General features: G+C 39.9%; 3 protein-coding genes across 7 annotated transcripts in view; 2 read left to right on the top strand and 1 right to left on the bottom strand.

The window, feature by feature from the left end:
• Positions 1–171: 171 nt before the first annotated feature.
• pygl (phosphorylase, glycogen, liver) lies at positions 172–11,742 on the top strand. Its single transcript, XM_032499717.1, has 20 exons — positions 172–470; positions 1,129–1,230; positions 1,370–1,448; positions 1,840–1,943; positions 2,676–2,807; positions 3,412–3,523; positions 3,804–3,886; positions 4,084–4,221; positions 4,749–4,841; positions 5,213–5,359; positions 5,479–5,642; positions 7,215–7,329; positions 7,587–7,688; positions 8,244–8,391; positions 9,413–9,471; positions 9,575–9,716; positions 9,842–10,049; positions 10,127–10,261; positions 10,484–10,550; positions 11,041–11,742. The coding sequence occupies exons 1-20, from the start codon at positions 228–230 to the stop codon at positions 11,227–11,229; spliced, it is 2,562 nt and encodes an 853-aa protein (XP_032355608.1). The 5' UTR covers positions 172–227; the 3' UTR covers positions 11,230–11,742.
• Positions 11,352–16,174, bottom strand: LOC116669724 (lysophosphatidylserine lipase ABHD12). The gene is made up of 12 exons (XM_032499749.1): positions 15,877–16,174; positions 15,053–15,155; positions 14,705–14,824; positions 14,494–14,524; positions 14,361–14,406; positions 13,893–14,022; positions 13,741–13,778; positions 13,310–13,389; positions 12,591–12,673; positions 12,329–12,407; positions 12,094–12,227; positions 11,352–11,896 (listed from the first exon to the last, which is right to left on the bottom strand). Exons 1-12 carry the CDS (start codon positions 15,977–15,979, stop codon positions 11,869–11,871), a joined length of 975 nt encoding a protein of 324 aa, XP_032355640.1. The 5' UTR covers positions 15,980–16,174; the 3' UTR covers positions 11,352–11,868.
• Positions 16,175–18,194: 2,020 nt separating this feature from the next.
• nin (ninein (GSK3B interacting protein)) overlaps positions 18,195–25,456 on the top strand; it is a 30,484-nt gene continuing 23,222 nt past the window's right edge. For 4 of the 5 annotated variants that reach the window (XM_032499693.1, XM_032499691.1, XM_032499689.1 and 1 more), the window contains exons 1-4: positions 21,676–21,761; positions 21,961–22,173; positions 23,137–23,230; positions 24,176–24,351. In XM_032499693.1, coding sequence (XP_032355584.1) covers positions 21,708–21,761; positions 21,961–22,173; positions 23,137–23,230; positions 24,176–24,351 — 537 coding nt within the window. In that variant the 5' untranslated portion in view covers positions 21,676–21,707. Of the gene's footprint in view, positions 18,550–21,675; positions 21,762–21,960; positions 22,174–23,136; positions 23,231–24,175; positions 24,352–25,456 lie in introns of those variants that run through there. The other variant, XM_032499690.1, reaches the window with a different exon arrangement.

Genomic DNA, 25,456 nt, shown 5'->3' with positions numbered 1-25,456 from the left:
AACTGCACAAAGCTTCCAGTCGTTCTTATGTGTAGTCTCTCTGTGCACCTTTTCCTGCTCTGAGCTCTGCAGCTCAGCAGGGGCCGGCCAAGGAAACACCCTCCCCCTGCACTCACCAATGAAACGCAGCAAAAGGAGGAGACTGCTTCATGAAAAACTGCCACCATCTTACCTTTCAACTCCACTTCCAGCCAGGACAACAACAGGACAGAGCTGCAAGCCCAAGCATGGCAACCCCTCTCACTGACCAGGAGAAGCGCAAGCAGATCAGCATCAGGGGGATTGTGGGAGTGGAGAATGTTGCAGAGCTAAAGAAGGGCTTCAACCGTCACCTGCACTTCACTCTGGTGAAAGACAGAAACATTGCAACACCCAGGGATTATTACTTTGCCCTGGCTCACACTGTGAGAGATCACCTGGTGGGGAGATGGATCAGAACACAGCAGTTTTACTATGAAGCAGACCCAAAGGTAAAGATCCAAAGTTTCAGTGTCAATGTGGAACTTAAAAAATCTTATACTGGAAATATACATCCCACATATACTTCATTTAGTAGTATCATTCAATTGCAACACACCACAAAGTATTTCAAAATACAGATAACAGTCAACTAAAATATCCTGAAGCCTACAATGCAAATAATATCTAATATACACTTAAAAGTATAGGCTTTGATATGTTTCAGACTGTCCAAACACTGACCATATATATATTTATGTATGTATTTATGTATAGATGACCTTTGAAATTCCTTGCTCAGACTGCATTTCAAATCCCTTGTGCATGACATGAAGAACACATTCTTTGACAAGTTTTTGACATTTTTATAGGACCTAGTCTTGGACATTGTTTTTCTGTTCCATAAAACTTTCCAGATTTTCAAGACATACAATATTTTTAAGTTACTCCATCATGTTTGTACTGCTACAGCAGGAAAATGTTTGCTTCCATGTCAGTTTCATTCATTTGCTGCTCAGCTCTGCATGGCATTTTCTTCCCTTTCAAGCCCCAAACAAAGTATATCACAATATTGTATTTAATATTTGATTTATACAGTCTCTGAAAAGCTGAAATCTGTGCAAAGAAACATGATTTTTTTCTACTTCTTCTTTTCTTTCACATGTTCAGAGGGTATATTATCTGTCTCTGGAGTTCTACATGGGCAGGACCCTCCAAAACACGATGATCAACCTGGGGCTGCAGAACGCCTGCGATGAAGCCATCTACCAGGTCAGACTACGTTTTATAGGAAATAGAGGCTACAACACCACACATGCACACAATGACTGTGCTCATATTAATAAACCTTAGCTTTTTAATTAAAAAAAAAAAGGTCAATAGTAGGCTTTTATGTTCCCCTCTGCCGTAGCTCGGCCTGGACATGGAGGAGCTGGAGGAGATGGAGGAGGATGCAGGTCTGGGGAACGGAGGCCTGGGCAGACTGGCAGGTAAAAAGACACAGAGAGAAGGAGAGGAAGGGTATATATTTATATCCCCTCTCCTCTAAAATACATAGTTACAGGAAAACATTGAAAAAACAGGAAGAAATGCTTTTAAAGTGACATTAAATGAGTTGAAGACCAGCCATGTTTGCATTCAAATACTTTATCTCTAGTTCAACAATACTCCATTGTAATTTCTAGGCTATTATGGCAGTTGTCCATCTAATACGTCTGTGTGCCTATTGAATGTTTGAAGCCACTTTCAGCCCCAGAAATGTTGCTACAGAATGTGTAAATGAGCATTACACCATGGACTGTCGTTTTGTGCCTACATTAATCACTACAGAGTTTTCACTTTGAGTTCATGTCTAAAGTTGTTGTTTTTTTCTGCACGCAGCATGTTTCTTGGATTCGATGGCCACCTTGGGTCTTGCAGCGTATGGTTATGGTATCCGATATGAATATGGAATCTTTAACCAGAAGATAAGAGACGGCTGGCAGGTAACTGCACAACAGCTATTAATCAGTTCTCTTTTACCTTCCAAATACAGTCTTATAAATTACATTTGACCTAAAATGGCTCGATATCTCTGATACAAACACACCTCTTTCCCTCTCCGGAGATTAGATTCTTTCTTGTCAGGATTTTGTTGTTGACCTATGTTCATGCTACGAGGAGTCAAAAGGGAATGGGGCCAAGGTAGAAATGAAGTAGGTCAGAATACCTCACAAGCCAATCATTGACCGTAATCTACAGACCCTGCAGTGGTGCAAGCTCCTGCAGAAGCTGGTGTTAGTTGGTTTTAGATGAAGAAAAAAATATTGTGTATCTTGTGATAAGGGATCCCCAAACTCCAGGCTTTTGCCCTTTTGAATTCTCCTGGTTATTTGCAGTTCAAACCCTCAGTGTAAACATGTACATTTGAACACTGAACTGGATTTTCTCACTGGGGTGGACGAACCTACAGTATATGTTCTATCCCTGCTGCTATTGTATAGGAAGTGAAAGTTGGTGCCTTTTATTCAGCACTTAACACAAAATCTAATCAAATGGCGCAATAGTTGGTTAATTTACAAAAGGGAAGTCCTTTGTCTTACCTCATAAAGAGGTCAGAGGTCAGTTTAGAGTCTTGCTCAATGCCTCTTCTTTCTCTCTGGACTCCTGCTACTTCCAACAAGTAAAACCATATTGAAGTTTTTTTTTTACTCTTTGCTCTGTCTGATCTATTGTAGGTGGAGGAGGCTGATGATTGGCTGAGGCATGGCAACCCGTGGGAGAAAGCCCGTCCAGAGTACATGTTGCCCGTTCACTTCTATGGAAGAGTAGAGGAGACGAGAGATGGCTCCAAATGGGTGGACACTCAGGTACTAAAGATGTGTATGGATTACAGCAGACGGTGATAGTTTGTGTATCTAGTAGTTGAGTAACATGAATGGATTCCTGAACAGGCCTACCGGGGACATGCCCAGGGGCCCCTGGACCGGAGCCTCTGTGTAAAGTCACTAACAATCGTTGGAAAGTCAATCAAATGACGACAACCATTTACAAAGAGACACTAAAACGACCACAAAGAGCTGCAAAGCGTCTAAAAAGACAAAAAGAGTAACTAAACAACTACAGAGATGCAAGACAACTAAAAAAATGTGCAACACGACCACAAAGGGACTCAAAACAACCACAATCCACATGTCTGTTTCCAGGGGCCCATTGTCTCGTACTCTGTACATGGCTTTGTTTGGAGTTAGAAAAAGTCACTATTTATTGATGTTATTTCATGTTAAAAATTTTAAGGTGGTTCATTTGTTTATTATTGCAACAAACCACCAGGGCTTGTGAGTCACACATTTTTAATTTTTTTGTACTTATTCCATTCAAAAGTCTCCAAACCTGCCCTTTGGTAAGATTTCAGATTTTTTTTTTTCGCTTTGTCTTCCTGCTTGATCATTGTTTTCACTTTTATCCGTGCAGGTGGTTTTGGCGATGCCCTACGACACCCCCATCCCCGGCTACATGAACAACACTGTCAATACCATGAGGCTGTGGTCCGCCCGTGCTCCCAACGACTTTAACCTGAGAGACTGTGAGTGCTAAAGGGCAATTCGGGCTATTTCTAATGTCAAACCTACTTCTGCTGAACATTTCCTTTTTTTTTAGTTTTCACCAGAAACCAACTTGCAATACAGAAGGAAACTGCTGCAACACTGGCACCTTGCGAAAATATGCCTGTGTTGCAAAATAGCTCAAATGTTTTGGTTTCTTTTCCTGCAGAGTTTAATCTTTGACTTTAAATTACACTATGATACAAAACTTGTCTATAATATAGTGCCAATGTAACTAAAACACCACTGCACTGTCTGTAGTTAACGTTGGAGATTACATCCAGGCTGTTCTGGACAGGAATCTGGCGGAGAACATCTCCCGTGTTCTCTACCCCAATGACAATGTAAGTTGAATGTTTTGGTCATTAAGCACATTCTGATTTGTATATGCAACAATATGCAAAATAAGTGTTACTGGGATACTAATGCCTGAACATTTTCTATAGTGGTCAACACACTGATAATGGGTTCTGTCCGGGAAAATGTCTATTGTCCTAAAACCAAGGCCATGGCTATCTCTGTGGTCTTTCATGTGTTGTAGTTCTTTGAAGGAAAAGAACTACGTCTGAAGCAGGAGTACTTTGTTGTGGCAGCCACCCTCCAAGACATCATCCGCCGCTTCAAGACCACCAAGAAGGGCTCTCACGGCCGAACCTCTTTCGAGGGCTTCCCGGAAAAAGTAAGCTTCAAAATCAGCCGTACATTCATGAATGCGAAAGGCTCGAGAAGTGAGTGTCTAGAATGGAAATGGGGTATGTTACTACACTTCTTCTCTTAACCTCAGTTATTGGCTAGAAGCAATCAGGTGGTATTTGCGACAAGATCTTCTTCTTCTTTTTTATACTTGAAAAGAGTAAATAGAGCAGAGATTACCATAAAAAGTATTGGGATATTTGCATTGCTTTGTCACAGGCGTTTTTGGCCTGGAAAGAAAATGTGTTACAAAAAAAGCACACATTATGTTTCACAGCACCAAGTGAGAAAATCTCTGCAAAGTGAGAAACCCTGCAGATATGATATTGGGATTTTGTGCTAAGGTGTGGCAATACGTGTCTTTAATTCTAAGGTTGTTTCAGATTTGAGACAGCCCAGTGTTTGTCATTTCAGCATTCACAGCTGCGGTTCTTTAATCTCCTGTTATTCTGCAACAGTTATAGGAGATAAAATCAATAAGAAGGTGTCAGTACAGAATGTCGTGTTTTCCAGGTCGCCATCCAGTTGAATGACACTCATCCTGCCATGGCCATCCCCGAGCTTATGAGAATCTTTGTGGACATTGAGAAACTCGACTGGGACACGGTGAGTAAGAGTCAGATTTGGCAGATTTGAATTCAACCAGTTTTGCTAAACCGAGAGTGACTCAAGTGCAACAGGATAAAATGGGGAAATCATAGCAAGTAACACAAAGGAGGTTAAAACCACAGAGCATGACAAATGTTGACACTCCTGTGTTGCATACTGTGCATGTGCAACAGGAAAAGTCAGGCAGGTTAAGAAACAAAAAACAGGCAAGCAGAGTTAGTTTTCTGTTGCAACATTTGAGATGGAAATTACAGATATGGAGTGAAAAAAGAAGGAGAGTTTCTTAGATTAGATTGCAAGTGGTTGCAAAGCTCAAGTGTGATGTTTAATCAGGGAAAGAATAAACTCTCCCCCCTCCTCCTCTGCAGGCCTGGGAGCTCACTAAGCGCACTTTTGCCTACACCAACCACACTGTCCTCCCCGAGGCTCTGGAGCGCTGGCCTGTGGAGCTGCTGCAGAAGCTGCTGCCCAGACATCTGCAGATTATCTACCAGATCAACCAGGTCCACCTCGATGTACGTACTGGGGCTCAGACACGGGCAGAAGTGGAGCGATTGTGTTTTTATTGAGTGAACACACGCGCTGTGACACATAAACGTGATATCCTAAAGGTGTGTCTGTTCTGTCACTGCAGAGGATTGCATCTCTCTATCCAAAAGACATGGACAAACTGAGGAGAATGTCCCTGATTGAAGAAGATGGATGCAAGAGGGTGAACATGGCGCACCTGTGCATCGTGGGCTCTCACGCCGTCAACGGAGTTGCTGAGATACACTCCAACATAATCAAGACTGACGTGTAAGCCATTTCACACACACACACACGGCTTCATGACACAAATCTAGGGCTGCGTATTGTTAAAAAAAAAAAAAGACAGATAATGACACAGATACCTTGAATGTGATACCGGTTCCTGAACTATATATTTTTCACAAAAATAAAATCCATTTTAATAAAAAGAAGTTTACAACATTACAAATTACGGTTAAAATGCAAACAAACAAAAAAAACGTTCCTTTACAACTATGTGAGGCCTCTCAAAACACAACACACACACTTGAGCCCTGTCTCTGTGCGTAATGTACTGTGTGTGTGTGTGTGTGTGTGTGTGTATATGTATATGTATATGTATATATATATATATATATATATATATATATAACAATAATAATAACAATGGTAGAAGCATGCTCAATGGCTCACTGAGATTTACTCCTTAAGTATTGAAATTGGTATTGAATGACGAGGCATTTCTCACTACTAATGAGCATCCCTTAGTTTATACTAGCTGGGTACCCAGCCCTACACAAATCTATGCAAAAAAATAATGGACACACTGTAGACTACTCAGACCATTTAGCTATGTCTCTATTGGTCATAAAAAAGTGACATATTTCTCTAAACCATGACAACAAATGGGGGAAAAAACGGTGGCAAACTGCATCAACAGAAAAAATGAAGGCAGTTTAGATAGGCAGACCACTAAAACAACAGCCTAGTTGCTAAATACCAGATCAGTATGGCCTCATAGATAACCACAGGATTTAATCACATCCTCTGTTACACACACACACACACACACAATATCACTATATGGTGGGGCTTGAAAGGTCGGGCCACAAAAACGGATCGTAGTAGTAGTAGTAGTAGTAAGAAATGAATATGATCTGATGAGTCAACCATCTTTGTTATGATAATGGACCATTCCTGTCATGACCCTGGGTTTTTTTACAGTAGTTTCCTGTTTTAATTTTTCTCCTGTGCCATGTACTGTTTGACTTCCTGTGTGTTTTTCCCGCCTTTGTGATTGTCTGCCCCGCCCTGATGTGTTTCACCTGTTTATCAGCCCTCATGTCACCTGTCCCTTGTCACCACTCTTGTCGTGCGCTCCCTTTGTCAAGTGTCAGATTGTTGTCATGACCAGTGTAGTTCCTCTGTAGTGGTTTGCTTTTCTAGTTCTAGTTTTGTCAATGTGTTGCACTTTTGCATTGGATTTCCTGTTGCCTCATCTCCTGCCTGCCCCAGGACACCTTCTGAAGCGGCTTTTCCAAAATAAATGTACAAAATCTTCCTGCTGCCTTCTCGTCTGGTCTCTGCGCTTTGGGTCTGCACCCCCCTGACTTTACAAAATGATTTAGTGTGTGTACTATGAACACAGTTTACATTACAGTTCTCCAGTGTGTTACAAAGGTCAGTAAAAATCGAAACGGTGTATGATTTTTATGGTTAAGGAGACAAAACAAACGTGCTGGTATGCTTCCTTTACTACCTGATACAAATACTGTATACACACTATTTACGTGTTTCCATTATTTTGTCTATGATAAATAACCAAAATGAAGTTTCCCATTTTTCTTCCGTATTCCACAGATTCCGTCATTTCAGTGAACTAGAACCGGAGAAGTTTCAGAACAAAACCAACGGCATCACACCCCGACGCTGGCTGCTGCTCTGCAACCCCGGCCTGGCTGAGCTCATAGCTGAGGTCTGTTTGAGCTGCCTGAGCAACAAATACATAAATGATTGAGTGCCAAGATATGTTGTAGCGGTGAAAATCCTTTGGTTCCTTAAGCCTATATTCCCCAGCTGTCGGGTGATCGAATCTTGGCGTAACTGTCCCTCCTAAGTCTTTTCCAGCCCGTGTTTCAGTCAGCTTTCCAAATAGACATGAAGTGGAGTGTAGTAAACACTGTCAGTCTGTTTTTGCACACATTTCATTGTGACCTTAAATGTGTATTTCAGGTCATTGGGGAGGATTACGTGAAGGACCTCAGCCAGCTGAAGAAGCTGAATGACTTTGTCGACAATGCTGCCCTCATCCGTGATATCTCTAAAGTGAAACAGGTAACTATTGTAGGTACATTTACGCAAGTGCTGCACTGAAGTACAATTTTGAGGTACTGATACTTTACTTGAGCTTCAATTTGAAGCCACTACATTCCTCTATTCTACTGCGTATCAATTATTCTAGAAGCTGTCTGAAATAAAAGAAGTTTAATTATATTGAAAAAATGATAAAATAAGTCTTCCATAGTGTATTCTATTTTTCTGTTACACTAATGAATGCTTGATGTTGCCATGCAGTACATGCATCATCATTATAATATTAAATCCTATTTATATAGAGCTTTTCTAGGTACTTAAAGTTGCTTAGTTGCATAGTGGAGGCTTTGTTCTAAATGTCTTGTTAAGCAAAGAATCTATGCATTTCAACATCTTTTAGTTTATAATTTCTGCACATCACAGCAGGCAAACACAGAGTTAATCAGATTTATTTGTGCATTGCAGCTTTAAAGTCCTTGTGTGTCAGAGAACAGGCCTGTGATTCAGCAGCTTCCACTCACTGAATAATTCCTTTTGTTGCTAAGTAACGTCTTTTTGATTTTTTTTCACTCGCAGGACAACAAGATGAAATTTGCCCAGTACCTAGAGAAAGAGTACATGGTTAAAATCAACCCATCCTCCATGTTTGACGTCCACGTGAAGAGAATCCACGAGTACAAGCGGCAGGTCCTCAACTGCCTGCACATCATCACCATGTACAACCGTATGTGAAGTGTTCCTAAAATTGCCAGAAGGCTTCACAAGCCGCCACAGGGCTCTGTCAGCGCTACATGACATGACACAATCTGACATGTCCTCACGTGGAAGATTCCTCACTTGACTGTTGCTCCGAGCAAGTTAAAAGAAACACTAAGAATGAGAGGCATTTGCCTTTTAATCAAGTGTGACAGAAAATCAGTCATCAGCAGCTATGTTTTGAGCAACATGCAATACTTTAATGCTGCCTTTCCCTGCATCTAAAACCCTTTCCTTCCTTGAGAATATTCCCAGCAAATATCCCTATAGTACATTTTAATTAAAAGGAAATTCAGTCTCTTAAAGTGCATAACCCCTTCACCCAAACAACGGAATAAGACAAATTAGTAAGTAAGAGGACAGATCTACCACAAAATAAGTCGACAGCCACGCTAGCAGCTCTGTGAGGCTATGGCTCAGTGGGGCAAATATTGCAATTCATCCTGAGGGGAACATGAATGTCCGTACTAGATTTTGTGGCTATTCACCTGACAATTGTTGAGACATTTCACAAATGTCAACCTGCGGGGGGCGCTATTTGAAAAGTCAGGCGATCACCGAAGTCATTAGGATACATCCACTGGGGACCATGAACCTTCTGAACAAATGTTCTTGTCAATCCATCCTATAGTTGTAAAGTCTATTTATTATTTATTATTTCAGTCTGGACCAAAGTGGTGGAACTACTGACTGACCAAGCCACACTGCTAACATGGCTTAAAACAGAAACACATCAAATTGGAAATTAAAAAATAATGAAATCTAAGTGGACAAAATTCCAATTATAGGCATTTAGGATTTTAGATTTAAGCATGGCCAGAGTTGGAGAGTTAGATCCTAACCCATGTAGTGTTTTGCAAAGAAGTCATAAGAAGTTAAAAATAGCTCCTTGACTTATTTGTAGTCAATGCAGAGACCTGAGAAATAATACTGAAATTAGACTTTTCACCTTTTTATTTATGGATGTTTTCTGTTTTTGTTTTCCCAAGGCATCAGAATGAACCCCACTGCACCTTTTGTACCACGGACAGTGATCATTGGGGGAAAGGTACCAGCTCAGCCACAGTAACACATGAAGTTCTAATAAACTGGCTGAGACTGGTGTGACATATTCGTTTAACAGGTAGTCTGTCTCCTGTCGCCCTCTGCAGGCTGCTCCAGGCTATCACATGGCGAAGATGATCATCAGACTGATCACGTCAGTGGCTGATGTGGTCAACAATGACCCTGTGGTGGGAAGCAAGCTGAAAGTCATCTTTCTGGAGAACTACAGGGTCTCTCTAGCAGAGAAAGGTACCGTTCAGACAACTTTCTTAAACATTTGCACACACTGAGTGTCCATAACTCAAAAACACACATGAGCATGTGCATAATTGCAATTCTGAAATGAAATGAAAAGGACCTGCTCTTCCCCTCAGTAATACCTGCCACGGATCTGTCCGAGCAGATCTCCACTGCAGGCACTGAAGCTTCAGGAACAGGTAACATGAAGTTCATGCTGAACGGAGCTCTCACCATCGGCACCATGGACGGAGCCAACGTGGAGATGGCCGAGGAGGCTGGAGAGGAGAATATGTTCATCTTCGGCATGAGGGTGGAGGAAGTGGCTGAAATGGACAAAAAGGGGTAACTGAGTCTATTTTATTGCTTATGTTTTATGTTGCTCTTTTTATATTAAATAAACATTTGTCTTTTTTTTCCAGATATGATGCCATGTCATACTACAAGAGGATCCCAGAGCTGAAATATGTGATGGACCAGATCACGAGTGGATTCTTCAGCCCTAAAAATCCAAACCTTTTCAAAGACCTCACTGACATGCTCTTCAAACATGACCGGTGAGCAACACACACACACACACACACGCACACGCACACGCACACGGGTTACTATTCCAAAATGCTGTAGCCCAGCTGAACTTGCTTAAAGTTAATGAATTGATGCTGTCATGTCAACACTGATCTTTATTTTTATTTTTATTCTGACAATGTCAAACTTAACTTTTTTATTTTTTAAGTTCAACTTGTCCGATGTATGTAATACCTCTTCTCTCTCTTCAGTTTCAAAGTGTTTGCAGACTTTGAAGACTACATAAAATGCCAAGAGAAAGTCAGCCAGCTCTATCAGGTAACATTTCCCTTTGACAGACGTCTGGCCTGTGTATAACAAAGTGAGATCAGAGGCTTAGACGGCTATCTTTGGGCTTAACTTTTTTGAAGTATCACTTTTAACTGGAGAAGATCAGTTGTTCCCAAACTTTTTTGTGTCAAGGAATCCTAAACTGACACAAATTAGACCACGGACCCCCATTTGATAGGATTTTTGTTTTAGTCTGTTATATTACAGATGAAACCCCTGTTCAAAATAGTGAGTTTTTCATTGCGTTAATTATGGATAAAAGAACAGTGGAAAAATAAGTATTCCCCTTTTTGCTTTGGACCCCCTGAAACTCCCTTAAGAACCCCTAAGGATCCCCGGACCCCACTGAGGTAGATCCCCATTGTAAAGAATTGGACAACTTTAAATGAACTATATACAACTTTTAAAATGGTCAAGCAGGAAGAAAAAAACTGATTACAAAAAGACAACAAATCTTTTTTTTTTTTTTCTCTAAAAGAATCCAAAGGAGTGGACGAAGATGGTGATCAAGAACATCGCTGCCACGGGAAAGTTCTCCAGCGACAGAACCATCACAGAGTACGCCACCGAGGTGTGGGGCGTCAAGCCGACCGACCTGAAGATCCCGCCTCCGAACGAACCGAGAGAGGCCATCGAAGAAACGGCCAGAGCTCTGAAGAAAATGTGAGGTTGTATCCCAACCGAGGGCTGCCTTATGTTTACATCGTCATCATTAACTGTTCCTTTCCTTCATGCTTTTAACCCTAAAGTCCCACATCAGTGAAGTTTCAGAAATCACACCTGCAAACGTTTTCATTTCCTGAACACTTTATTGTCAACACACCAGGATCGAAGCACTTGCATTAAAAGAAATGTCTGTTACAGTCGATACAGTAAATCATGCGTTAGATATGAAAAGCAAGGTGAAATAATGTCTTCATATGTGACAATCCTGGAGTTTGATTTGATTTCTGCCTCTCAGGACTTCAGTAGGATGTCAGTAACAGAGCAGCTGATTAAGTACAGTCCTGCAACTTGATGCTGTATGTACTGAGTGACCAAGCCTGTGTATACTCCAGGCAGTTTAAACAATGTATCTGTGTCTGTATGAGTATCACTTGGTTAAGGAAAGATGCAAGCCTACTTCATTTGTGAGCTACCGTATTTTGTCCGAGTGTTTTGAATAAAGTTATTGTGTGATGTTTAATCAGTGCTTTTGTTAGAACACACACACACACACACACACATACATTTTGTGCCAAAAATAAATATGTATGCTGGTATCTGCTGGGCTTATAATTCCTTCTCTGGAGGAGGGAGAGCTGATCTACTGTCTCAGGTTTTGTAAAAATTTCCTGTAACCAAAACAAAAGAAATATTACATTTATTTATCTCCTGAGGGATTTTAGGTTTAGAAAAAAATATACAGTACTAAAGACATGTTTAACGAGCAACAGTGTAATTCAAGTTTGTTTTGTTTTTTTACACTTTGTGGTTTGCACCTTAGCATAACACGCATTGTAAAATTCATATCCGTTTGGTCAAAACTTACCCAATCACATTTGACAGATTGGGATCTAAGTAGATGCTGTTGTGGGAGAATCCAAGATTTGCACTATAGGAGATCATTTCAACCTGGACATCTGTCTTATATTCTTTCTTAGTCTGGAGTGATATCTGGTACAGCTGGAGACACAATAAAATGCAAGTAATTCAACAAGGAAGCAGCAATATCTACAGGAAAATGATCCAAACAGTGAAAGTAGGACTAAATAGACCTATTGTACCTTCAGACCCATGTAATAAGGTACAATATCGTCATCCTTGGAATGCAGGACGAGAAGTGGGCTGGTCAAGGTCTTTAAACTGTAGAAATGTTGGGATAAAATATACATTCACAGTCCGAGATGAATTAGCTGATCAGTGCCATTTAATCATATTCTTTTGCACACTGTTATCTGCATCTATGTTTATATTCTCTGCATTTATCAAAAGATGATGATGATGGTTGGAAACCCAGCAAAATGAACCAAGAAGAACCGCACTTACTTTTTATCGTTAGCAAACACAATGTTGTTCTTTTCCAATATGCTCCAGAGCAAGCTCTCAAATCCTGGAAGGAACATGTACATCTGGAGTAACACAGAGTACAAAGTGTGTAGACATATTTTTTGCAATTTCCTGTGTACTGCAATACCATACAAATACTTGCAGAATAGAAATGGTTATTTGGTTTAAGATCAGTCAACTGTGTGAATGTATCCTAGTATGGTTCTAGAAAATAAACTGAAAATGATTCATTTCAAATAAATGACAAGAGTATGAATGCGGAACGTGTTAAGTGAGCTGTGTCACTTGTGATTTTTTTCAAAGTGATTTCAACATGTTAAACACTGTATTGATATTTGTACAATAGAAATATTCTCATTTGAGGCGTTATTACTTTATTTATTTATTTAAATCTAATTTTGGATCTCAGATGAACCACTTGAGTCATATGAACATGCTTTTGTGGGTTCAAATCCAGTCCAGTGACTTTTTTTGTACATCATCTCTCAGCCTTTGTACATAGTCTCAACTGTGTATTAAAAAGGCCCTGTAATGTCTTAAATGATTGGTATTTATTTGATATAACAGAAAAAAACTGTTCATGTCTTAGTAATTGCACATTTTGTTTTGAAAAAAAAGATCAAATTTAAACAACTGGGTGTTCTGGGATTGGTAGACACCCTTAGGTGCTGCAGACAGGCAAAAATGGAACAAGTCACCTTAGTGACCGGATGGTTGGCTACAACTTCTCCAATTGTTGTGAATGGAGCTTCAAGGATTAAAGCATCAACAACAGACCCTGGTATTAAAGACAGTGACAGAAATGATTAAAAACACATTATGAAATAAACATAAATCTGAATGGAGCGAGTATTACATGTAACTTTTGTGGCTCGTTACGTCAACACACACACACGCACACACGCACACACGCACACACGCACACACGCACACAGGTGTTTAGAATTATTCTGGCTGATAAGACATTTACAACCTAACAGAAGAGTGAGATAAATATGGATCAAACTCCACAAGTCCACACAGTCCTCCTGAGAAGAGGTCTAATTAGCCAAATGGAATTTAAATGTAATATATAAAAACCTGTGTGGGTTTATGCAGCAATGCAGGGCCTTTAGAGACTTTGACCAACCTTGCTCTTGTACTTTCACTGCAGTATTTGTTGCAACACTAAAAGAAAACAAAAAAGAATAAAGTAGGAGATACACATTCTTATCTTTTCAGTTGTCTCAGTTAGCGTCGTGGACGGGGGGGGGGGGGGGACGTTAATGGAGAGAAACTGACCCAGTGCCAAGCGAGTGTCCCCACAGACAGACAAGACCCCCTTTGCTTTGCTTCTTTACCCAGTGGTACAGGTAGAGGGCGTCACTGGTCATTCCAGCTTCACTTGGCTCCCCAGTGGAGTCTCCAAAACCTGATTAGAAGACACATTTGTCAAAAAAGAAGAAAAGTAGAGTATGTTATCCCTAATCTAATTTTAGTTTGGTGTAATTTTGTCCCTTTTGGACAAACTCCAATACACACAAATCAAACACATTCATTTGGGATTTGGGAGGGATAATGCTACGTCTTAAGCACCGCCATTACCAAGCACAGATAGTGAAGATGTAAATGTGTTTTACACAATACAAAAGTAACGGGTTGTTTTCTGTGGCGAACTTTTGAAATCATGTTTACCCCAAAAAGAACATACTGTAAGGGGTTTTATTTAGCAGAAACATGGACACTTGAAAAAAACAGTAAGCATCTTACCTCTGTAGTCTAAAGATAAGACATGGTACCCTGCAGCACTTAAAATCTGCAACACACAAACATTCACAAATTATCTAAAGATGAGAGTAAAAAATGATCAAAACTAAAAAATGCTTTAAAACAGAAACCGTACCTTCACCAGTTCCACTCTGTGAGTCATGGCCCTGCAGAAAGGACATGAAAGCAATGAATACAAACAAGCAAGTGGCTTTCAGACTCATTTTCTCCCCCACTGCATTGTGTTCATTGTGCCTGTGGATAAACCCAGGAGCCTAAGCAGTGATGCCCACTAGACTCCAATTAGGATCAATTCAAGAGTCCCTATCCTACCACTCTCATCCCACCTGGTTGCTCCGTTGCCATGGAGATAGATAAAAACAGGGCGGCCATCTCCCAGAGTTTCCCTGTACCACTCAGGGCTTCTCCCTGGGGCGTCTTCCCATTGGCTGGCCGGGAGCGTATGCCTATGGGACATAAAGACAGGGAGCGAGACAGGGAAGAAAGAGAATCAAATACGTTTGTGTTTCCAGACACACACAGTCTGGGCTTTTTGAGTGGTCTTGTGCAAATAAATGAGTAGATTGTGGTCCCATTCACTCAGGAGCCACCTGTTCCGAATATGCACATGCTTGTGGTATTTTCAAGTACTGATGCCCTTCAATGGACAAAAGAGGAACCAGCAAATGACCTACCAGACACCCACTGAGACACCGTCCTCTGTGTTGAGGTAGAAGTTGCTTGTGTGGTTCAGCACATCTTCAGGTCTGCTGAGATCCAGAAAAAATGGAAACCTCACTGCAGCAGGCAAGAGCACACAAGGTTAGTATGATTTTGTTATTAAAGTAGCATTTTATCATATCACATAATAATAATAAATGTCATAATACATTTTATTTATAATGCCCTTTACATTTCAAATGAAATCTCAAAGTGCTACAGTAGCAAGGAGTTACACGATAATTTTATAACTTATAATAGTTATAATATCGTATCCCATCATATTACATTGTATTATCGTAATGTATCGTATCACATCATATTGTATTGTATTGTGTCACATCAGATTGTATGGTATCTTATAGTATTGCATCATACCCTATGATTGTATTGTGTTTAATGTCATAAAAAAAAGTCTTTATGTTTTGGGAATGTGAGGACACATCTCAGGACACAGCTTATTTTGATATAGGCCAATAGGCGCTTTAGGATTGTGGGTAGTGTGGTTTCTACGTGAGCCTCGTTCCACATCTCATAGCTCGCATGATAGCTCGTGGTAGCTAAGTCTACCTTGAATGGTTAACACATGGCTAATAAACCGATTAAGAAAATAAATGGGATTTTCCCTTCCGGATCAAAACCGTTGAGCTCTATTAGAATAAGAATATCATTATATTATTTTCACAAAATAACCAGACTACTGAACACACTGTGTTGACCCGTTTGGTTATATAAGCATCATGTTGCTCGAGCAAACAGATGATTTCTTATGACATTTAAACACATTAAGCCTACTTACTAAAGTGAGCAAATATGATATGGCCCAGGATCCAGGGGAACAGGTAGAGGATGACGGGCACTGAGGCGTACACAACGAGCAGAAATAACACAGCTCTCTTCATCCCTGCCTCAGGTGAAACTTCCTTCCTGCAGCAACAAAATCGGTGTGTTCCCCTTTTTCTTGTTTCAATGGGGACCTGAGGGAGAGATCCAGCAGAGATCTCCTCCTGCCGACATGAGTGTTGGGAAATGCAGAATAAAAAGATGTCAAGGTTCAGCTGAAACTAAGCCTATCTTCTGCTGCTATTGGTTCACGTTTGACACAGCGGTTCAAAACGGAGCACACCCAGCTGACATGACACCACTGCAAGGCATTGTGGGTATTGGAGTTCTGGGGTGTAGCCGTAGTGGTACCACTTTTATTTACAGTCTATGGACACACCACATATAAATACATACTCCTTATATACTTTTAGGACCAAAAAGTACTCATAATCCAGAAGGGCCCTACATTGTGTTTTATATATTATATTATTGATAAAATTATTGGTGTATTCATATGCAAGGCAAGGCTTATATAGACAGGGCATAAATAAGCAAAATTTTATTGTTGCAGCTGGTGGATGTGGAGTTAATTTCAGTACTTTATATACTAGTCTTATAAAGTAATCTAATCTATAATAATGTTTTTTTTTTGATGATCAAATGTGTTGTGGGAAATTTCTGTGTCTGCATTGCATCTGCCGCTGTCAAATAAATGGGGTAGTAGCCTACAAAGAACAATATTACCTTCTGAAATGTAGTGGAGTAGAAGTATAAAGGAGCAGAAAATGGAACTACTCAAGTAGACTCTTAAAAGTGCAGTACTAATGGGCTTGCAGAGACACTCCACCACTGAAATTAGGGTTTATAGGGCCCTCTGCAGACCAACCAGTAGGCCTGCACTTTGTGTCCAGAATCAGGTCATGAGAGTACATTTGCAAAAAGTGGTCCAGGGACCTAATAATGGCACTAAAGATGAAAAACTTTTTCAAAGTATTGTCAGTTGTCCTGACCCAAATGATCAAACTCAGTATGGTATGCTGAGTAAATAGCCTACAGGTTTGACAAAATATATTTTTTAGAGTCTACACACTGTGCTCTGCCATATGATACCACATATTTTCCTTCCTTGTGCAAGATTGTACTGAACACAGGGGTAGCTCTGTGGTGGAATGGAACTAAGTACATTTACTCAAGTACTTTAAGTAAAAATTTGAGATACTTGAGTTTTTTCTCTTCATGCCACTTTTGACTCCATTACATTTAAGAAGCAATTATTGTACTTTTATCTGACAGCTTTAGTTACTAAGTTCTTTATTTTTGCATACAAAACACAACAATGTTGGCAATGATTAGTCAAATGAGAACTATGTTGATCGTTTAATAATTCCAGTTTCACAAATGCAAAGATTTTGTGTTTTTCTTTTTAATTATTTTAATCTTTTTGATAATGTTGAGGTTTAGACTGTAGATTGGATGACAACATACATTATGAAAGTGTCTCATTGGGCTCTGGGTAAGTGTAACGGCATCTTTCACTATTATCAGTATTTTTACAAACCAAACAATCAATCAATTGACTAATGGAGAAATTAAAAGATAGATTAATCCATAATGAAAATAATCAACAGCAGTGGTATACAAAATATTTCAAGTAAGATCCACCTTTAACCAACTACAGTAACCTGCTTGATACATAGCCTACTAATAATCTAATGATATTGTATAATAATATATCATTCACAGGGGACATTTTTTGGAATACTTTTACTTTTCTCTTTACTTTTAGTATAGGCTATTTAACATACCTTTAAGTAACATTGTCAATGCAGCACTTTTACTTCACAGAGTACTTTTACAGTACCTTTTTACAGTACCTTTAACCCTCCTGTTGTACAAAAACTTTCTATATCAGAACTATGTCAAAAGAACTAAAAAAGTGTAAAAAAATCGGAAAAGTGACAAAAAAATTCAAAAAAAGGAGTAAAATATAATTTTTAAAAAGCGTCAAAAGGTGACAAAAACTAGGAATAAAATTGACAAAAACTTCGAGAAGAGTGTAGAAAAAGAACAACAAAATGTGGAAGACAACATAAGTGAAATATCTGAATACTTCCACCACCACTGGTAACTGTGTCCAAGGACAGGTTTCTATGCTGGACTATATGTCTGAATGAATACAAAGCATAGCAGTCGAATATTAATAACAGTAACATTTCGTCACGTTTTAAAGCAGGAAGTATTGATTTAATTTGGCACCGGACTAATTTGGTCCACAGGGGGCCAGACTGGCCAGTCAGGCCGGCCCAGGCCTTTGGTCACCGCCCCTTCCTCTAGCTGCCGCTTTTCAAAATCCGCTACAAGCGAAGCGAGCCGGAGAGGGAGAAACACAGAGCCGAGGACACAAAGCGGTGGCCACACTCTCGGATGCAGTTTGGACATAAAAACTCTCCAACAAGACCCACTAAACCGACTGCATCTTCAAGCTAACGCTTCATAAGTCTTACAGAAAAGGAAAAGTCACCGTTAACGTCACCTGCGAGGGAACGGCGACACCAACGTCACTACGCCAGAAATGTTGTAAAAGTTTATTTTAAACCCGCGTTTAGTTGGGAAAGGAGCCAATTATCGTCCACATTCTGAGACTTTGGTAAGTGTATTTAGCAGAAATAGTTGTAAACCGTGTTTTTGCTTTCTCTTCTGTGTTCTTTCACACTTTAAACGTGACATTTTAGGATGAAGTTGGAGCCAAGAGCAATCCCGACCAAACGTTTCCTCCAAACACGCCTGCTGATAAATTAGCCCAGTTAGCATAGCCCATCACTTTCATATAATGACTGTGTATCATCTTAGACTACTAGTTTAACTAGCTCAACAACTTCACAGTTGGCTGGCGGGCTTACCATGTCCATAACTGACTTTAAAGTGTACTCTGGTGTGGTCGAGCTGCATTCAAGCATTACTAACCCAACTGTTGACAGTGTTTCCAATGAGTGATGCTAAAATGAGATTCATTTACTAAGTAACTAGCAATATAATACTAGCTAACTGCTATGTAACTGGCATCTGACATGGTCTTTTTTTTCATTTTTGAATGCACTTTTCCTGCGACATGAGACTGCTCAGTCTTTTTTTCAGTTTCATAAGTAATGTGTGTGTTTATTTTAAACGTTTAGATATTGGTTTTATATCCCATAGAAAACACTAGCTAATGGCTATGATTCTAAAACAGTTAGATTTTTTTTCTTCCCCATAATTATCATTAATCTTTTTTTTTTTTTTTGTGACTTTGGTGTCAGGTTTTGATTTTATGACAGGTCAAACACAGGATTTGTAATTATTTTTTGGGATCGAGGACAAAAAAAAAATGCCCATAAAAGTCATGAAAATTGGGAAAATAAGGGATCACAACTTCGGGAAAACTACACTTTTGAGCACTATGGGTTTCACTCTTATAGATCGTAATAGAACACAATTAATATATATTTAAAAAAAGAACTGTCACATGTGCAGTCATATACTAAATTAAATGTTGGATCATATTTCTGAAATATTACCAAACGTTTTTTCCCCCTGGAAACATTTTACTGATTCCATATTGTAAGCGTTATATGGTTCTCCTTTTATAGCTACTACAGCTTGTGAAGCAGCAACTGAGAAAATAGCTGTAGGTACGCAATAAGAGAGATTTCTTCACGATGCAATTCCCTTTACAAAGAGACAATAGTTTGCTTTTGAAAATGCAGGAAACTTTCTTTTGTCCCATAGTAAGTCATCATCTCCTATCCCAAAATGGCCAACAAACACTACCCCCATCAGTGTTTCACTATGCTGATGTTAAAGAAAAAAAGTTTAGAAATTTTTACTTTCCAGATTGACATCTGTTAGTGATAATTATGAGTGGATGCTGGGATGGTGTGAAGGATTAACCTCCCTCTTGTGACCTGGTCCAGAGTGATTCTTTGGCTGCAGCAGCTGTCAACCCCGGCTACCGTGAGCCGAGCAGGAGACCTACCAGGATAATTGGCAACAAAACAAGCAAAGTGTGTGGGGTAAAACTTGCCTAGTAAATATTGAAATAACCTGCCAGTGCTGTTACAAATTAAAAACACAATGATTATTTTTCTACATTTTTTTTTAAAATGTATTTATTTCTCACATTTAAGATACTATAGCTTTAGATAAGCGGCCATACCGCTGAGCCATGATTTTCTTGCATTTCCTAAGCCGTTCAAATATGCAGACGCAGGCTAGTGATTTGGTTTTGTCTCTATTGTCTGGGGTGGATGGGTACCCCAACTCTGGGGTGTGGGGGACACCTGGCCAAGCACTTGATGGTCTCACTGAGAGCAGCTGGAAAAGCAGGGGTCAGGAGGGGTGTTCTTTGCATTTAGGCACAAACTGGGAGATTAACTCATTAGATGTAATGTTTATAATAGAATAAAGTTTAGGTCAGATCTTGTTCTCCCACATGAGGAAATATTTTTTTCAGCCAGAAAAATGACATGAAACGTAATCACACTTGGACAGGAACTAAAGGCATTAAAAGTGCTGTACTTCCTACCAATTCATATTAAAACAAAGGGTATATGATAAAAGCAACAAAAGCTAGCAAGGATAAAGATACACTAAGCTGTGCCGTGACCCAAGAGCCAATAAGATGTGCTGTAAGTAAATGAAATAAAAAGATTAAAAAACAAGACCGTTTGTAGCAAGAAATATAAGTTGCGCCACAGCACAAAATGCAGTATTAAGCATAAAAAAGCTCATCATAAAGCAACCAAAGGCATTCAAGAAGGGCATTTAAAGAGCAATAATATTAATGAAATCAAGAAAAGCAAAAAAATTACAAACAATGGAGGCACTATATGAACATACAACTGGTGCAAATAGTCCACTTACATAGTGTGCAGAAATATGTTTTTAGAAGTCTGCTCCTCTCTATTTCCAGTCATGTTTGACATGTATCTTCCTTAAGCTTCAGATGGCTGACCTGGACTGTTCTGTCTATGAGCTATGGCATTGCTTACATTTATCAGACTCCATCTTTTCTTTTTCATGCCTGATTATGCCTCTTTCAAACAAATGATTAGCATCCTAAATAATTACCCCAAATACATAATTTGTGTTTCTATTATTGCTTGAGACAAACATGGCCAAATCGTGCCAAACTAGACTCCAGACTTTGGTTTGGGCCCACAAAAGTGCCCTGCTCTGTTAAATGATTCTTATTGTTCTTCAATTACAGCAATGATGCATCCGAATACAAAGTATAACAACATTGTCCATGTCTCTAACTGAAGCTGCCAGTCAGTAAATGTTGGCTCAAGGCTTCTGGTGTAACCTTCCCAATTAGTTCCTGGCTACTTTATCCACTTGGTTCCGCGCCACATTTTGTTGTCATTGCCATTTTGTCTATATCACCAGTTTAAAGTATATAAAAGAGAATTTAGTCCTTAAAAACTTAAAACATGGTGTTTTTTTTTTTTTCATTATTAACTTCTTTTTGTCAGTCTTTACAAAATCAGACCCCTTTTGTTTTTATATTAGTTATTGACATTTTTAAAACAAAACTGAAATGTGTGAACTACATTAGCAGTACAAGGTGAATTTTGTGCCTCAGATTGAATAACACAGGTCATAAACAACCCAGCTAAAGGCATAAAGAGAGTCATGGTCAGTGTCAGACTTGGCTGTATCTATCCATTTACCCGGTTGCCTAATCATTCTAATTTGATTAGCCAAAGCCTCCACCACCAATGACTCTTGAGCTGTGTGTCGGTAGCTCAGTCGCCCAGCGACACTCAGATGAAGGAGCTGTTAGGAACGCATGCTGTTGAGATAGATGTTGCCACCCTGTTTGTAAGTATAACAGTGATTGGATAGATTATGCTGCTAAATTAGAATGAAGAGATTCAATCTTGTTTTTCTTCTTCTTCTCTGTAACAGTAATTGAAGTTGAATTATGCTATTGTTCTTGCAGATCATTCTTGGTAGACACATCAGCTAACTTGAGATGGAAAGCGTGATAAAACAAGGATTTACCATCCTTGTCTTTCAGGGTAGGGTGCTTTCCTGTGGGATGGGTGACACCCAAGAGCAGGACCAGTACGAGGAACGCCTAAAAGAAGTTTTTAACAGTTTTGATGCCAGCGGCTCCGGCTCACTGTGCCCGGAGGAACTCTCTGACCTCTGCCAGTCCCTGCACCTGGATGACGCCACACCAGCTCTTCTCCACATACTGCTGCAGAGCCAGGACCGCCTCACTGCCAGGGTATGTTTATTCCCCTGCCGCTGAAAACAACCAGTTGGTTTTGTCTTTCAGGTTATGGTGTGCCGTAATTTGCTCAGAAAAGATGCGTTTGCTTTCCTTTTCTGATGCACATGTGAGTCGTGGCCTTTTGATTTTTTGTGCAAAGGCTTCTCCTTTTGCATCCTTTTGAATTTAGCAGACGTCTGTGTTGAGCCACTCCAGCTCTCAAGTCTTTGTGTGTCCAGGCTTTTTGGTGCTTTGTTGGCTGTCTTGTTGAGGAGAAAATGTGCCCCCATCAGCCCTGATCCCTGGTTTTGGTCGTCAGGACAACCAAGCCAGATAATCACTATTCACAGATGCATTTCTTTGAGGGTGCTCCATGTGAAAATGTATAAAAAAGAAAGGACACTGGTCTAATCTGTACAATTGGACTTCAGTTTGTATGAAATGCATTGCTTTTTTCAGAGGATCTCCCGTATTTATCTTTTCAGCCCAAAGTAAATGGATTAGATATATTCCAAATTGCTTACCTCTACACTTTTGCATCAAGTTGTTTGTAATATAAGTGTGTGGACAGACGGATGGCTATTGTCTTGCAGTGGTGGGTGTGTGTGGGTGGGGGAAAATGTAAGCAGAGGACAAGTGAACTGATTGCATACCGATGGCATCAAACAATAAAGTCAAAAGGAAGAAAAAAAAAACACGTCAAGTCGGCAGCCGCCAGCCTCGAAACACAAAGAAGATCACCATATTCAGGGTTAGCAGCTGTTGATTCTTGAAGTGTGACCTCGCTGCTCCTGCTCAGCAAACCCCCTCCACCCAGACACCCAGCTTCCACCCTGCACACTGGGAATTACATCCAGTCTAAGGAATTTTCGTGGACTTATGTTTTGATTTTACTTTGCTTCACATACTAAGCATTGATGGCATTCTTTCACATTCATGTAAAACTACTTAACTTTTTTTTTTCTGTTCTCTTTGCAGGTTGACTTTGACCAATTCAAAAATGCACTTATTCTGGTATTGTCGTCAACTCTTGAGCCACCACAAGCAGAACCGGAGACCTTGTCCAAACCAGGTAAAGTCTAGATTCTGGTGTTGCATGTTTTAATGAAATCTCACACAGACAAATGACGTTAAAATTGCACACAGTGTCCGCCTAAAAACACATAAAGCATAAGCCATATTATTATTGGTAAATTATGTCAGTATCAGTTAATAGGGGACATTTTTAAGGAAACTCAACAAGGTGAACAGTGAAAGCTGAGTAAGTGGAACAGCCCGCATGGTGATTCAGCTGTAAATCTATATACAGAGACACAGGCCCAAAGCCATCTAGCCGCCAGTTGAATTATTTGCACTATCATGTTTGGTCCGCTTGCATGGTTTGTTATTTTATGGATGTTATTAATGCAAATAGTTGTTTTTACTAAGCTAATCTCTTGTGAAAGATATTTTGGTACTCCAAAGTATTTCTTTTCTTTTTTTGTGAATGCATATTTCACACTTTTGGTTAATTCCAACATCTTTTCGGTTCAGTTATTTAATTTCTCTATGATCACAAAAGCTTGACAGAGACCATACACCCTAGACAACCATGAGATAAAATGAAGTCTGATCCTGGTCAAAGCAAATAATTCACTGTCAGTATCTATTTGTTGTGGTTAATGAAGCATGAAGTCTATACATACTGTACATACAGTTTCATTGAATTTCTCTGAAGTTTTCTCAGCAGTTTGCACAGTGTCGGCCGGTAGTTTATTTGTTTCATTCTAACAAATGGGAACATGTGGCTTTAAAAGGTTCTGTACAGTAGTTACACTTTTAGAGAAGTTGTCAAATTTGGAGAAGTAGATGTTTCAGGCTGCGGCACACACTGTATTAGTCAATGTCTTTCTGTATTTTAATAATATTCTCTGTGCTGTCTAAGACCTTTTTTTTTTCCCCACAAGTACTGCTGTGTTCAACTAATCATGACGCTACCTATTTGATTTCAAAGTGTCCTGTCATTGAATCTCCTCAGACTCCCCTGAGATCCAACCAAAGTTTGTGAAGGGCAGTAAACGTTACGGCCGCCGCTCCACGCCAGAGTTCGTAGAGCCCATGTCTGACTTCTGTGAAGTTACAAATGAAAACCCGGTGGAGGTGGAGGAGGATCTAGAAGACAACTATGACTCGGCTGTTCCCCGGAAGCGTGAGGTAAACCGCTAAAACGGATGTTCTCTTGAGTTTTTCCAGCAGTGCTCTGAACAGCCAGACGCTGGGGATGCCATCCTAATGGCCTCCTGTCCTCGCATGCGCTGTGCCATGTTGTAATGTCAAGCCGCCTGCAAGGCTTTATTCTTGGCTAATCAGCTTAGTGGCATGCAGGGCAGATCCTGAAATGTAATATAGACACTCAAACACAGGATTCACAAGGCCCTGTTGATTGCACAACAACGCAGCACTGTCTGTAAATAAAACTGTGAGCATAATTACTGTTTAATACGCCTCCAGTAGTTGAGATGTAACCGCAATGTTTGTGTAACCTCACACTGTGTAATATGATGCGATTCTGTGCGAGTGCTCAGTGTTGAGTTGAACTTTGCCCTGAGTGTTTATGCTGGCTGTGATGTGGTGGTCAAGGCAACAGCACAGGGATTCAGGAATTTACATCATGTCCAAACTGATGAGTTTTTTAGCAGGTAGAAAGAGAGGCAGGCACTGATTGTTGTTGTTGTTTATGGTTCCCCGACAGTTGCTGTCAAGGGCTTTTATTTTTTATTTTTTTCTCTCCTTCAGCAGGTGCCTCCCATTGTCTGCACAGGACAGTACTGGCTTGAATGAGACATGCGTCAGTGTCACAGGGTTGTATAGCATTAGTTCAGTCATGGCCACGCACAGCTGAACACTGTGCATGGTTCCAAAGCTTGATCTTCTAGATCCTTTTCTTGGATTATCTTGCTCACCGCTGACAGAGAGAGTTGTTTGACATGTACGGAGGTCAGAGCTCAGACTTTGTGTTCACGGCCCGCAACAGAAATCAGGGTGAGAAATGTACAGCAAGAGGTCCCATTTTTGTCCTGAAAATCGAATGGGCTTTAAAGTAAAAGGGCCGGGCTGTGAATTAATAGATTTTCCGATTAACATAAGTTATCAAGAAAAGATGGCAAACATTTACTAGTTCCAAACATCTGAAGACATCACCTTGGGCTCTGAGAAAGAAAGTGGGATCATCACATTTCCAACATCTTATAGACTAAATTATTAATTGATTACTAACTGCTTTGGCCTTTTGACAAGTTTCATTTTTCATACTAATAAA

The sequence above is a fragment of the Etheostoma spectabile genome, chromosome 20 (genome assembly GCF_008692095.1).
Source record: "Etheostoma spectabile isolate EspeVRDwgs_2016 chromosome 20, UIUC_Espe_1.0, whole genome shotgun sequence".
NCBI classification, from domain to species: domain Eukaryota; kingdom Metazoa; phylum Chordata; class Actinopteri; order Perciformes; family Percidae; genus Etheostoma; species Etheostoma spectabile.
Note: the sequence above shows the minus strand (reverse complement) of the source record. Positions and strands in the feature narration are given on the sequence as shown.

Coding starts and splice junctions, on each gene's coding strand:
- pygl (XM_032499717.1), top strand. CDS start 228: ATGGCAACCCCTCTCACTGACCAGGAGAAGCGCAAGCAGATCAGCATC. Junction 471..1,128: donor ACTATGAAGCAGACCCAAAG/GTAAAGATCCAA, acceptor TCACATGTTCAG/AGGGTATATTATCTGTCTCT. Junction 5,643..7,214: donor AACATAATCAAGACTGACGT/GTAAGCCATTTC, acceptor CGTATTCCACAG/ATTCCGTCATTTCAGTGAAC.
- LOC116669724 (XM_032499749.1), bottom strand. CDS start 15,979: ATGAAGAGAGCTGTGTTATTTCTGCTCGTTGTGTACGCCTCAGTGCCC. Junction 14,023..14,360: donor CTTATCTTTAGACTACAGAG/GTAAGATGCTTA, acceptor TCTTCTAATCAG/GTTTTGGAGACTCCACTGGG. Junction 12,228..12,328: donor CTTATTACATGGGTCTGAAG/GTACAATAGGTC, acceptor TTGTGTCTCCAG/CTGTACCAGATATCACTCCA.